Source organism: Dermacentor albipictus, chromosome 2 (genome assembly GCF_038994185.2).
Source record: "Dermacentor albipictus isolate Rhodes 1998 colony chromosome 2, USDA_Dalb.pri_finalv2, whole genome shotgun sequence".
Taxonomy (NCBI): Eukaryota; Metazoa; Arthropoda; class Arachnida; order Ixodida; family Ixodidae; genus Dermacentor; species Dermacentor albipictus.
Window position 1 is genome coordinate 75,994,636 of NC_091822.1, and position 15,244 is coordinate 76,009,879.

Consider the following 15,244-nt stretch of genomic DNA (forward strand, 5'->3'; position numbering starts at 1 on the left):
TTCTCCTTATATACTGAACTTAAAGAACGCGTACTCGCACTGGAATTCTAAAGGATAGCATCACCTCTACGAGTGACCGCATCAGCAAATATGCATGGGCGTGTGTTAAAGCTTTTTTCCTAGGTTAAGGTGAATTAGATGAGTGGTTCTGGCCTCGCGCTATGCGCATTCCGCAGAAAGCCTGCAACTTCAGCGTGGTGCATTTTCTCCTGGCACCACTGTGGCACACACTTCGTAGCAGATACTGAAGGTGAATCTAGATCAGGGGAGATATTGTTACATAAACGAAACACAATGTCCAGGGTATACTGACGCTGCGATGCATGTCTGTCGCCCAAACTGTAGATAGCTGGCGTGCAGAACAACAACGTCATCTTCCTCTTCTTTGCACATCGATGGCTGCTTTGTATTGCTTTCAGTAGTCGCGTAGTTTTAACCTAGTAAAAATACGCGTAGTAAAAAACACCGTCTAGGGGCAACACAGGGCTGCCAAGCCTAGGGAATTTTACCAAAATCTAGCAATTGCAGGCGTTGTTCAGGGAAAAAGGGACATTTGCCCAAATCTGAGGAAATATATTACTAGCACTCTAGAGAGCTGCATACACATTTGTGTATGCCAACATAGTGAACAGCCATACGATCGCGTTCGCGAAATCGTTCGCGAAAATAAGGATTTCTAAAATGTGTTCAATGCACCTATGATTTGAATAGCGCTGCTAATTTGAATAACGTGTTCAATGTGTTTTTTTAAATTAACGGGAAGTGACGCGGGTGTGACGCGAGTGCGAGTATGCGGCTGTAAGTATCGGGTTCTCTGCTTTCACCGTGTTTCGCAATGTGTTGCACCAGGGATAACCGTCAAGTGACCGGGATTGTGCTTTTCAAGCGTGCTTGACATGAAAGAGTTGGTACCTCCATATCTAATCTTCGTCTAGTGAGTTTTTACAAGGAGCGCACATTATGTCCACTTGACCAAATTCCCTCAATAGAAAATTCGTAGTGTATTTGACAGCTGTACGTCTTTGGTTCCTCCTAAAATGCAAGAAATGCGGTGAAAATAAGTTTTCAATCAAAGGAATTATATGGACCCTGAAAGGGCTTAGAAGAAGCACTGCTCCGACCCCAAAGCAACCTATGTCTGGAACCTATGTCTAAAAGCGTGTTTTGCTTTCAGTAACCGCACATAGCGATCACGTTTACATGCGAATCATGACTTATAATCGCACTGCAGCTTAGTGAAGGCGTCATGCCAAGCAAACTACAGGGCGTGCATGCCTAGGGCTGGTTCATCATCATCATCATCAGCCTGGTTAAGCCCACTGTAGGGCAAAGGCCTCTCCCATACTTCTCTAACTACCCCGATCATGTAATAATTCTGGCCATGTTGTCCCCGCAAACCTCTTAATCTCATCCACCCACCTAACTTTCTGCCGCCCTGTGCTACGCTTCCCTTCCCTTGGAATCCATTCCGTAACCCTTGATGACCATCGGTTATCTTCCCTGCTCATTACATGTGCTGCCCATGCCGATTTATTTTTCTTGATTTCAACTAAGATGTCATTAACTCGCGTTTGTTCCCTCAGCCACAGACACAGCTGTTATACACTTTTCTCCTGAAGGATAATCACACTCTGCTGTTCATGATCTGAGAATTCCTGCCAAACGCACCCCAGCCCATTCTTATTTTTGTGATTATTTCAGTCTCATGATCCGGATTCGGCGTCACTACCTGCCCCAAGTAGATGTATGCCCTTACCACTTCCAATGCCTCGCTACCTATCGTAAACTGCTGTTCTCTTCTGAGACTGCTAAACATTAATTTAGTTTTCTGCAGATTATTATTTAGACCCACCCTTCTGCTTTCCCTCTCCAGGTCAGTGAGCATGCATTTCAATTGGTCCCCTGAGTTACTAAGCAAGGCAATATCATCAGCGAATCGCAGGTTACTAAGGTATTCCCCATTAACTCATATCCTCAGTTCTTCCCAATCCAGGTCTCTGAATACCTCCTGTAAACACGCTGTGAATAGCATTCGAGAGATCGTATCTCCCTGCCTGACGCCTTTCTTTATGGGGATTTCGTTGCTTTATTTATGGAGGACTACGATGGCTGTGGAGCCACTATAGATGTATTTGAGTACTTTTGCATACGGCTCGTCTACACTTTGATTCTGTATGCCTCCATGACTGCTGCGATTTTGACTGAATCAAATGCGTTCTCGCAATCCCAGGGCTGGTTACCGTATCATTAATATTGCACTGCTGCTGTTGCACTGGGGATGTTCGTGCACTTTGAAGGAAATTTTGAGTTTTCACCTGCGAAAGAAGCGCATACCGCAACACTGAACGATGCAGTAAGGCAAATCTCAGCGTAGGCTGACAGATACGCACTTTACCGCCGAGCACGACAAGGTGGTCTTGGCGTTGAGCAGCAGACTGGTGCATGGGAAACAAGGAAGATTCATTTCGCGTCTTTTACGTTGGTGTCTTGAAGTGGCATACTGCATTGACACTGTCACATCCTCATATCCCACATCTGCCACCTGACGGACGACACAGTAGTGACCAACGTACCGTGACAGCAGCTTCTCCCACAAGCTTACACGATGGAACAGGTGCCACTGGATAACTAAAGAACCTATTGAGAAGCGGTTATTTTGGCGCCGGTTATCATACAGGCTCTCGTGGTTGGCGTGTGAGCCAGACAAGCGAGAGCCGGAATCTGCTGGGCGCGGTCGGCACATCAAGTGCGTTCTCCCTGGGTGGGGCTTTAGCTGCAGGAACTAGGGTGTTCAGAAGTGACGATGGTTCACGGTCAGAATGCACGTACAGAGAATCCGGTGGTGTCGTGGCATGATGAATTCTAGGAAAACGTTAAGTAGAGGTAGCGCAAGGTGCTAGTCACGGCGGTCTGATGAAGCACGTACAGAGAACATTTATGGCAGGCCGCGAATAAAGGGTCGGTACGACCGTTTATTTGAAGATGGTAGGGAGCGGTCAGCTTGTGCTCCGTTCGGCAGGAGCGCAAGTTCTCGTCGTTGACTGTGACCATAATGGTGCGGCCGCGGCCCGTGAGTTACGGTAGGGGGACCTAAGGGAGTAAAATGATGTTGTACCGGAGGAAATTGGCGACGTCAAAGCATAGCTGGTGGGGGAGCACTCGAGTGATCTCGTATGTAGTTGCAATATGGAGGATATTCTGCGAACTAGATTTTGACGAAACAAGTTGACTATAGTCGGAGTCTCGTTACGTTTTCAGTGTGGATGACGTATGTGGTTTGGAACTTTACAATCGTACGGTATCCATGCGACTGCTCATGCTTGAACTACAGTTGAAACCAGGTGCAGCACACTGAAAGGGAAATTTTTCTTTGTTATTTTTTTCTCAGTTGTTCGTTCGGAAGCAATTTTTTTTCATGGCCACCATCGAATGGAATAGTGTAAATTAGCAATTTACTAGGTTATTGGCTAAGTTGCACAAAACGAGAACCGAATTTTTTTTACACGTAGCCGTCTTGTTTGACGTTCTGACTCCTATGTACTCTTTCAACAACAATGTGGCGGGACCGATTCCTTGACGAAGCGGCCGCAATATGAACGGGACCAACAGCAAGAATGTTTGTGCGCTGTGCTTTGGATGCACGTTAAATAACCAGAAGTGGCCGAAATTATTCTGACGCTTCTTACTACGCAGGCAGACATAATTCGTGAGTTGCAAAGGGACGTTCAACCCCACAAATGAACTCTCTAAAGCAATGGTGGCAGCTACTTTGCAAGCTGTCATTGTTTTCTGCATTTTTGGCATTGTTTCATATTTGCATAGTCCTAGAAGTGCCACAGCCAATGTAATGTTTCTTGTACGTTCGCAATCTTCGTTTTTCTACGCTGAATTTATTGTTATTGCTCCCGGTATTTTCTCTGACACCTTTTCCTTTAATTTTGTCTTAAACAGGTAACAGAGCGCTACATGCTCTTACGTCGAATGGAGAATGCATGAAGCTGAAGATTGTCTTGAAGAACCACACAGGTGAAAGCGTCTCTGTGGACTACGAGAGTATCAAAGTCGGGCCGGAGAAAGGTCATTTTAGGCTTTCCCTAGGACGATTTCTGGGTCCGAAGGGTAAGAAACAAAAATATATTTCAGTGAAAGAAAGCATGTGGAAATATTCGCTGCTTCATTTACAATTCCTTTACCTATACGGTTTTGCATTATTACGAGCAGCAGTGTTGAGAGTAAGTTACTATTATGTGGAACCAGCGCATTGAGGGCGAAAAGTGTACGAGATGAAGACCTTTACACGGAGCTTCGTCAAAGCATTACTGTTGTGAACACTATTGGTGTGTCACTGCATGAAATGTTTACCAGCACTTTGGGAATTCAGAAAAAGCTGGTAATAATGATACATTAGCCATGCGGCTTATATTATTGAGCCATATTGGATTGCTGTGTTACGAATGAAGCATGAAAAGCATAAAGAAAAAAAATAAATCACGCGTGGTAGCTGAGCGGAGTATTCACCAAATAAAAAAACAAAAGATACATCTTTCATTATATCCTACAAATTTCTTAGATGTAAGGCTGAACAGTGCGAAAAAAGCAAGGACGCGAAGTCACAAACTGCACTGGCAAGCGCCAACTGCCGACTGGAATTTTACTTGAAGTTCACCAGCCACTCTATACCTGTCCCGGTATTAGTCATACCTGCACCTGTCAGATATACTTTAGCAAAATCAGCAGAATCTGAATCTTTCTGGCGAAAGAGAAAGCTATTTCCTTTTCCGAGAAAGCGAAAGAGGGAGCGCTTCAATATTCACCTCCTTCCTTTCCGACATGATGTGTTCTCTTATTTCCCTTTCCCTCTTATTTTTCATTTTCCTGTGAATTCTTTTTTCTCAAACATGTGAGTAGATGCGCATTTGTTACGACGTGCCGCTAAATGACTTGCATAACCGTTCTTTACGTTACTACAGTGCAAATGAACTCTGGCTTTGAAACACTGTCCCGTTTGTCCAATTTATTATGTCTCACCACGGAGCAGTGGCATCTAACAGGTAATGATGCGAGTGCACTCAGTGAAGCGAGTTTACTGGATGATTGCTGGAGCACTTTAACAAGTTTGAAAACAGCACACAAAGAAAAGAATGATAACAAAAGCGCAGTGCACCTGGTGCCGAACTTGCACAAGTTTCTGCACAGGCTCAAGAATGTTTCTGATAGGCGTACTGCTAATTTACTTTTCAGTGCCCCGTGCAAGCTTTCCTGAGCGTGCAAGCGCAAGCGTTCGAAAGGCCCCTGTGAGCCACCCATCATTAAACTCCCTTCACTCACTCGCAACGTTATCTACCAGATACCGCTGATCTGTGGTAAAACATATATCAGAGAAACGGGACAGAGTTTCCAAAGTGCTTGTCAGCACTGCAGTAGCGTAAAGAATAATTAAAATCATTTAATGGGAATTTGAAACAAGTACGCATGTACTCCTATGTTTGAAATGACAAAATTCACAAGGAAAGCAAAAGGCAAGAGGGAAAGGGTAATAATAGAGGCATATCATATTCGAAAGGAAAGATATAAATGGGTAATGCTTCCTCTCTTGCCTTATCGGAAAAAAATAAAACCACTTTCGCGTTAAAGATTATGATTTTGCTGTTTTTTTCTCATGTATATGTGACTGGTGAACGCATGCCTGCGTTCGGAAAGGCACAGAATGGCTGGTAAATTTCAACCACACTTCAATTTTGCGGTCAACGCTTGTCTGTCGTATTTGTTTCTTCGTGTCGTTATTTTTTTCGCGCCGGTAAATCTGTGTATACATATGATTCAACCAGCCTCATCAAGATGTTATTAAAAATATGCGTCAAGATACTGCCATACTGGCACGTGACAGTATTAGTGAAATCTTCACTTGTTTCCGGTAAACTTCTTCGCGGTTCTGTCTCTACACAATCATGTAATTTTTAATAAAGAATAGGTGGACATTTTCTTATGAACCTTAAGTTATATTGGCCCATGCCTAAAAAGGCGTGTAACATTTGAATGTTAGCTGCAGTGCCCCGACACACCTCGGAGGATGACGATGTAACCGCGGTCGTTGTAGCATCGATACAATTCAGAACCTCTCACAAGTGGGCAGAAGTTGATGGGATATCTAAAGGGCCACTAAAGAGAAACACTAAATCAGTTGATAGTGGTAACGTATCCTATAAAAAAGTCCATTTTTCCTAATTTTGTGATACATAGTGGGCTTCTGAGCAATAGAAAATTAAGACATAACTTGGCCATGTTATTTTATTTTCTTGCTCGAAATCTAGCGTTGGTCCATCAGTCTACCACAATAGTGTTTTTTCGTCTCGCATTTGGGTTGTTGTGGCGAAATAAAGGTAACCGAAACTTGCCAAGTTCAGTATTCCATCCTCAAATGCAACGTAGTCCAACTATAGCGATAAAAAATTAACTAGGCATCAGCAGGTGCTGTGAAAATTCATGGCGCCATCCTCACCATTTTTGTTGTTTTGTTTTTGCGGTAATGCTGGGAAATCAACGATTCGCTAAGAGTAAGAGTAGTAGTAGTGAGATCAAAGCCACGTCTATGATTGCACTTTGGATTATCTTGCAATAACCAGCCGATCAACCTGCATGTTTCAACTCCCGATATCCGAGCTGATCGCCCGCCCGCATGACCTCAGAGGTTTGCGTGCACTAGTGGGTTTTCTTCTAGCACTCCTATCCACACGCAAAGAGCTTAAATTCAGTGGAGGGTATGGCTGGCTGCTTCTCTGTACCGCGGCGCTATCACCTAAGGACTTTTCAGGCGTCGAGGAGGCTTTTGCGCACTCCAGTACTGTTGCTGCTGCATTGATGAGGCGAGCAAAACTTTATTTTTCAGTGATGCATGAATCCTTACTCATTAGAAAATGACAGGAGAAGGTGTACGCGGGGCAAAAAGTGTGTTGGCGGCTATTCACAAATGCGCTTATTTTTTTCCGAACGCATACTCCCAATACACTCAGCTAGACATGTAGAAGCGGTATATCTCTGCAAGCGTTCGTCACGTTCTAGGTAGAAAGTATGAACAGTCACCAACTAGTCCCTTTCATCGCTTTTCTGAACTACGTATGTGTTGGCTTTGTTAGCGACCGAACAACCATAACTCTCCGTAATCAGCATGCCACTCCAAAGGCAAATATTCAATGTGGAACGTCACTGAAAGTGCGAACACACAAAGAATGCTTCACCTAAGACGCAGCGAACATTAAGAAAAGTTTCATTTGAGATTATAGGAAATCTGTGTGTTTTGCTGCGTGAGTTTGTGTGTGACTGCCCGCTGCGTGCCGCAGTTTCGAGGCTTGTTACGGTTGGCGTGTAAAGCCCCAGGCAAAAAAGATGCTCGAAAGGCCCTGCTCAACCAAACGGAGGATGTATTCCTAATTTGTTATGGTTGTCTCGAATGGTTGCCGGTCTAGCGGACGCCATTCAGTGTGTACAGGCCCCTTTGTGTGTGTGCGTGAAAACGCTTTCCGCCAACTGTCCGACTTTAGGGGAGACCCTTTCCGCGAACCAACGTCACCTAGAAGAAAGGATCAGCGGCCCATCCCAGACCCGCGGGTTGCCGCCAGTGGAGGTAAGGAAGTGCAACGTCGCGTAGGAAAGTGGGAGCAGCCGCAAAGCACCAACGGGGACGCGAACGTTGCCTAGCAAAGGGTGAGCAGCCGCAAGGGACAAACGGGGACGTCCAACCTCGCCCAGGAAAGTGGGAGCAGCCGAAAAGCACCGAGGGCGACTCAGTGCATGTCACGTGACTTTGACGTGAGCAAGATCCCACCTGCAATTTTAGTGGGCCTATTTAGGGGTTGCGCAATGTCTCTTTAAAAGCATTCATTCTTTTCTATATCCTTCACCAACCATTGTATGAACAATGCAAGTTTCGCACTAGAAATAGTCTCATTCCTACATGGTCGCCATGGTCTACCGCACACCTGATCCTGCCGACAACGCGACGCTACTAAATCGTAACGCCGGTCGAGCTTCGAGAAACAGGCAATGCAACACGATGGACGCAGCGATAAGTTGTGCGCAAAAATAGTGAATCCTATGTTATGCCATTAGGTATTCGTTTATTAGGATACTATAGTCACCACCACCGAAGGCACTATGATAATTATGAATGCTATGATTCAAATGTTCTTTACACAGAAGAAATACTAGTCACTCTTCCGTTCGTCGGCATAGTGAATTTTACTTTATTTAAGAGAAATATCTATTGATGAATGCCTTAGAAGCCTTCAGGAAGGCATTAGGTAAGGGGGACACTCCGGTTACATCAACATAAAATAAGTGTTATACGGCAAGGCCAGCAAACATCATCAACGCTGCAAAAGCGTTATTCGTACAACAGTATACCAAAGAAAATCAATCAGTCGAGAAGAAAACTACCTCTGAAATGAAATTTAAAGACGGGGAAAGCTACGTGCAGCAAATATAACACAAGGTGAATGCCACTGCAGAGTAGGCGCACAAACGCGACAGTAGCGATATCAATTCATGAACGACCGCAATTGAAAGTGACAAAAAAGAAAGTAAAAAACGAAAAAAATAAACTTTGCTATCTACGATGAACTACAAGACGAGATACAATAAATGGTGTGTGAAACTAAACATGATTCCTTTAGAAATACAAATTATAAAGTAATAAAAGTCTAGTATTAAATATTAAAAATTTAAAATAAAAATATACTTCTGAACTCTGAGCATCGCAGGCGGCATCGGAGCTGCGAGCCAGCCGTAAGGAGTCGGTTAGGACATGCACGCGCAACTGACGCTGGCGTCGGTATAGCCGGCGCAGTAGCAATCGGATCGCTCACTCTTTTGTACTACATGCGGGTGGTTGCAATTTCCAGATGGTTTCCTTCCCGTGGTAGTCTGCTGGAGTCTGAGTATCTGCGACACTAATTGTGCTTCTTTGAGCTCCTCGAACATGTTATGGAATCCGAAGGCTACCAGCTTTTCTGTCGAAGTGTTGGCCGGCAGATGAAGAGCTGTTTTGTAGGCCTTCCTTATGATGGCGTCGGCCTGGTCCCTCTCGCCTTTGTTTGTGTTGTAATGGGGAGGGAGTACGTGATTCGGCTGATTATGAGGCTCCTAACCAGCGTAACCGTGTCTCCCTCCCTCATGCCGCTTCTTTTTTTGTGATACACCGGTGATCAGGCGCGCTACCTGTGCTCACACTTGCTTGAGTAGGCTTATAATGTGTGTGCAGCGTTGGTTACTTTGCACCCAGATTCCCAGAATTCTGACTTCGTTTTATGGTAATTTCTGTCCTTTTAGGGTGACGTTGAATTCCTCTTTCGAGTGCTTTCCTGGTCTGACTCTCAGGAGCTCGGACTTCTCCTTCGAGCAGGCGAGGCTTCTAAAAAGGCTTAGAGCTCAAGAAAGAGAAAGGGAAGAACAGAGACGGCAAACCTACCAGATGAGTACCGCAGCACCATCAGGGTAGGGTCCTTGCCAAGGAACATGGACCCAAACCTACACGTAGCCAGGCGGAATGCTAGGGCAAAATATGTAGAGAAATATCTAGCAACCATGGCGAACATCGTATACACGGACGACGCGGTGTATCCTTGGAAACGAGGCACAACAGAGCGAAAAGTCGTCGCGACAGTAATTAGCTCGGACTATAAGGAGATCACTTGCGCTTCGGCACGGGACTGTACGGTAAGTGAGCGCGAAGAAATGGCTCTTGCTCTAGCGGCCGAAGAGCGTTACCGCGCTAAAAAATCGCTTACAATATTAACGCATTCTATGGAAGCATGCCGTAACTACATCAATGGCGAAATTGGCCAAAAGGCGCTCCAGATATTCCACCGCGCTGGCCAACACGAAAGACCAGTTAGACACAACATTTTCTGGATACCGGAACACACTGAAATTCAAGGCAACCCGAGGGCCAATAGGACCGCTCGCGAGCTTACTAACCGAGCTGACCTAAGTGGAGACCCCGAGGACTTCATAACGGTGATGCCGACGTACTCCGAAATACTAAATTATCATAGAGAAACGAGGGTCAAATATTCCCCATACGCCCCATAACATGCTTAATCAACAAGAGGCAGTTTGCTGGCGGAAGCTGCAAACAGGAACCTATCCAAATCTACATATACTAAGCAAAATTTTCCCAAACCAATACACGGATATGTGCCCATGGTGTGCCACAAAACCCACCCTGCATCATATTACGTGTGAATGCAGCAAAAACAAAACATTCCGCAGTATAGAATATCCGAGTGCCGAGCAGTGGGAGAATGTGCTCTCCAGCGGCAACCCATGCCTGCAACGGGGGCTGGTACACCATGCCCGACGAGCAGCCATGGTCAGTGGTGCCCTGGAATAGGGGCGCCAACCCTGCAAGACGGGAGTCACCATCGACAAGAAAAAGATGGAAGGACTCGGTCTGACCGCTGAATGACTCTGTAAATTGGAGCAATAAAGTGTATCCTGTCTTATCCTATCCAGGTGGGTTCGCTTGGTTTCCGCGCAGACGATGGAAACACTTTCTTTTTGTGCTTATATAGTCTTCTATCGGTAAAGTTGGTCAACAGCCTCTCAGTGGAAGTTGATTGGCGGGACAGAAAACGGCGAACACTCACCAGAAGACACTGGCATGATTTTTAGCTTGCTGAATCTGCGAAATGTGCGACGGCCTCGGGTGTCCGGGAACTCGAAAGAGCAAACTAAAATACAACAAGATATCAATTGCTGACTGGTGAATGTTGTGCGTGATTTCAAGCTAGGTGCTGTAAAAAAACGGTGTAATGATAAATGCGGGTGCCAGCAGAAGACGAAGAGGAAGAAGACGGTTGTTGTTGCTGGTTCTCGAGCTCGGGCCGCTCGGCCGTTGTCTATTTCTGGGCATTGATATGAAAAGCTGAGTGTATCTAACCTTAAACGCGTGCTATCAATTCGTGGAGCGCGATGGCTCCATTTTTCACTGGGGAACTCCGTACTCAGACTCCACCCCCCGTCTTTTCATTGCCTGCCGACGTGCCACAGCAAAGTGCTACCGCATCACCGGTGGTCGCCTGCTCCGGAGTACCAAGACAGCAAGACCCCGTCATTTTCAACGGACCGGCGAACACGACGTCGAGAACTGGCTCACTTCGTATGAGCGGGTGAGTGCCCACAATAAATGGGACGACGGCGACAAACTCAGCAACGTCAACTTTTACCTGGCGGGCGTGGCGCAGCTGTGGTTCCACAACCACGAAGTTGATATTGCCAACTGGGCGTCCTTAAAAACGAGCTTCGCGGAAGTCTTCGGCCGACCCACTTTTCACAAGATCCGCGCAAAACAGCGCTCACGCTGTCGCGCCCAGCAATCTGGCGAGAACATCACGTCCTACATTGAGGACATTGTCGACCACTGCCGTCGCATCAATCCTGCTATGTCTGAGGCTAATAAAATCAGACACATCATGAAGGGAATCGAGGACGACGCCTTCCAAATGACCCTTTCCCAAGATCCCCAAACTGTCATGGACGTGGTCCAGTACTACCAGAGCTACGACGAGTTGCGGAAACAGCGCATTTCTACACGCCACCCGTGCTCTGGCGCGGCCAACATGTCAGCAATAACTCTGGGCACGTTTCTACTGACAACACATTGTTAATGCAGCAAATCCAGCCGTTTGTCGGAGAAGAAATGGCCCGACAGTTTTTTTCCTTGTTCCCTGTGTACCGGACGTCGCGCAGCCGCTTGCTCCCCCGCTACGACAAACCATAGAGGAGGAAATTTCTGAGGCGCGACCAACTTCCTACCAACATCCGCCTGTTTCCGCTCCTCTGACCTATGCTGAAGCCATACGCAGGCAGTCGCCAGCAATTCAACTCGGCGCGGATCCTGGTCGACCTGCAAATGACTTTTACGCTGTACGTGCGCTTATCCGCCCGAACCCGCCATGTTTTCGCCGTTCCGCACCACCGTCCACTAATCCTAGGCGCACCCCGCAGAACAGGCCTATCTGTTACTTCTGCTGCCTACCTGACCATGTCGCAGGTTTCTGTCGTCGTATTGACTTCCGGACTAGTGGGGCTGATGAAAATCAAGGCTACTTACGACCTGAGCCACCACACCCCATCTCCTCCCACACAACGAAGGACGCCTGCTCACCGAATCAACGTGGCTACGGCACACGTCGGTCACCCTCACTACGTCTGCGTTCACTTTCCCCTATGATTCGTCGCCACCTTTACGCCCCCCCTCCCCCCCCGTTCAAGCGGAAAACTAGCCATCACACTTCCGGAGGAAAGAACTGCGCTCGTGTTTGACAAATTCAACGCCTCGATTTCTACCTGCGAACAAAATAACTCTGAATATCGAAGGTGTTTGCTTGCAAGCACTCGTTGATACTGGAGCCGTTTTGCTTGTTCTTAGTGGAGAACTGTGCCGCAAGTTAAGAAAGGTAACGATTCCGCTTTCCGACGTCTCCCTGCGTATCGCAACCACGCTCCGTATTTAACTTTTAGCGGCACAACCAGCTCATATAGTAATTGAGCACATTTCGTACGCAGTCAAATTTTTCATTTTTTTCACCACGTTCGCACGAGGTTATATTGGGTTGCGACTTTCTTGAAACCGTGCCGTTGTTGACTGTGTGCGCGCCAAGCTTGAGTTGTCGCCGATGTGTGATCTGACAAGCCACCTTCTTCTGGAGGGGTCGTCGCCACGGATACTGACATACATACTTTCACTTAGGCTTTTGTACCACTTTCTTGCGGCTATGCTCCCTCTTCTTCCGCCCTGTTTGCGCCTTCAAAAGCATTCAACTCTCGCAAAAACTTCCTCCTCCCTTTTGCAGTTCTCGCAGTCGAAAACCTTTACAGCGCCATTTATGTCAGGAATCGGTTTTCAGCAGCCACCTTATTCCGTGGCCAATGTATAGGTCGGCTTGATGGCATTGCTTCCGTCTACTCTACAGAGCGGCCTGACGACACGTTGTCTTCCCGTCGACAGCCTTGCTCCTCTTACCACCACTGATTCGCCCTGCTTAGAGGCCTTCCTTCCGTCAATTGACACCGAACTCCCTCCTGCCCAGCGTACCTAACTGTTGGAGCTGCTCGACCGCTTTCGCATGTCATTCGATCATAAACAACTTTCCTTTTGCCGCGCATCTGCTATCGTTCACCACATTGACCCCATGCGCCCCTACGGCAGCATCCATACCGAGTTTTTTACACTGAACGCAGTGTTACTGATCAACAAGTCAACGACATGCTTGATCGTGTCGTTATTCAGCGCTCACACAGCGCTTGGGCCTACACAGTTGTGCTGGTCAAGAAAAGGACGGTAGCATCAGATTTGGCGCTGATTACAGGTGCCTTAACAAGATCACGCGAAAAGATGTTTATCCGCTGCCCGGAATCGACGACGCTCTCGACTGCTTAGAAGGAGCAGAGTTATTTTCCTGTTTGTACTCTCGACCTGGGTACTGGCAGATCCCTATGAATGAAACTGACCGTCCAAAGACTGCGTTTTAACCGCATACGATCTATATGAGTTTAGCCTAATGCCGTTCGGCCTTTGTAATGCGCCTACCACCTTTGAACGTCTCATAGACAACATTCTTAGAGGATTCAAATGGCAGACGTGTCTTTGCAACCTGGGCGACGTTGTGGACTTTTCGAAGTACTTTGGCTCCCATCTGACCCGTCCTGACTTGCCTTTCACACGCTGAACTGCAGCTTAATTTGAAGAAGTGCCATTTGCCGCCCGCCGGCTTACAATCTTAGGCCATGTCAGCAAGGACAGTGTCCTTCCCGACACTGCAAAGCTTCGCACCGTCACCGAGTTTCCCAGGCCGTCTACGCTGAAAGGAAAGAAATCCGTAGCTTTATAGGCTTGTGTTCGTACTTTCGCCGATTCGTGCGTAATTTCATGTCCATAATCGCCCCTTTAACGCAGCTGCTTGCGAACAGCCAATGCATCTTGGCATGGTGTACCGCTTGTGAAGAAGCTTTCGCTACATTTCGCCATTCTTGGATATCCCCACCTATACTACGCCACTCTGACCCGTACGCTCTTACCGATATCCACACGAACGCTCGCGAAATAGGCCTCGGTGCTATTCTTGCCCAGCGTAAGTCTCACTTCGAAGAGTACGTCGGTTCTTACGCCAGCCGCACTCTGCCCAAAACGGAAACGAACTATTCGGTCACTGAAAAAGAATGTCTTGCAAACGTGTGAGCAATCACCAAATTTCGCCCTCCATTTGACGTCGTGACGGATCACCTCACCATGTGCTGGTTGCTGTCATTAAAGACCCATCTGGTCGCCTAGCTCGTTGGGTACTTTGTCTACAGGACTATGACACCCGTGTCGTCTACCGGTGAGGCCGTGAGCACTCGAATGGCGACGCTATTTCGTGCTCACCACTGCCCGATGAGTGTGGTGCTCCGTCTGTCTCCTGCTACGATTTTTCGTCTCTTACATTCGCCGACATGCCAGGAGAACAACCCCGGGATCCTTGGATAGGCTCTATTCTAGGGTATCTTTCTCAACCCTCAACACACACCACCGTCCGCTAGCTTCCGCGCACTGCCCGCCACTTTGCAAATCGCGAAGGGCTCCTGTACCGCCGCATGTACCTACCTGATGGCCATAAATGGTTACTCGTGATTCTTCGCCATCTACATTCCGGCGTCTGCGCCTCTTTTCATGCGGATCCGCGATGCGACCATGGTGGTGTACTAAATACGTATGCACGTTTGCACGTAACAACCATTTTTTTTATTGACGATAACTCGTAGTCCACAGGGTCGAATATAGGAACTTGATAAATAGCAATAAGTTTTCATGTTGAAGTTTTAGTATCATTGAACACTTTCATGGTGGGCATGTGCATTTAGCCAATACGGGCGATAGAAAAAAATTAGGTGTTCCCTTTCATGTTGATGAAGACTGTACATCTACGCTGACCACACTAATTGGGACTGCATCCTTCCCTTCTTTATGTATGCTTACAATAACGCCACTCCGTCTATCATGGGATTCTCTTCATTCTTTCTTCTTTATGGTCGCTTATATTCCTCATTTATGGACACAATTCTTTTGTATCGCCCCGACGCGTCCGGATCTACGGCTCTGTCCGAAGCCGCCACTTATGCCGAAGAATGTCGTTAGATCGCGCGCTCACTTACCACGTAATACCAGGATAGCCAGAAACATGGCCGTGACGCAAGCTTGCTTTTCCAT

General features: G+C 47.0%; 1 protein-coding gene across 2 annotated transcripts in view; it reads left to right on the top strand.

Annotated features, from left to right (window-relative positions):
- Positions 1–15,244, top strand: part of LOC135913110 (techylectin-5A-like) — a 53,845-nt gene that overhangs the window by 36,939 nt on the left and 1,662 nt on the right. For both annotated transcript variants that reach the window (XM_065445782.1, XM_065445781.1), the window contains exon 5: positions 3,952–4,119. In XM_065445782.1, coding sequence (XP_065301854.1) covers positions 3,952–4,119 — 168 coding nt within the window. The remainder of the gene's footprint in view (positions 1–3,951; positions 4,120–15,244) is intronic.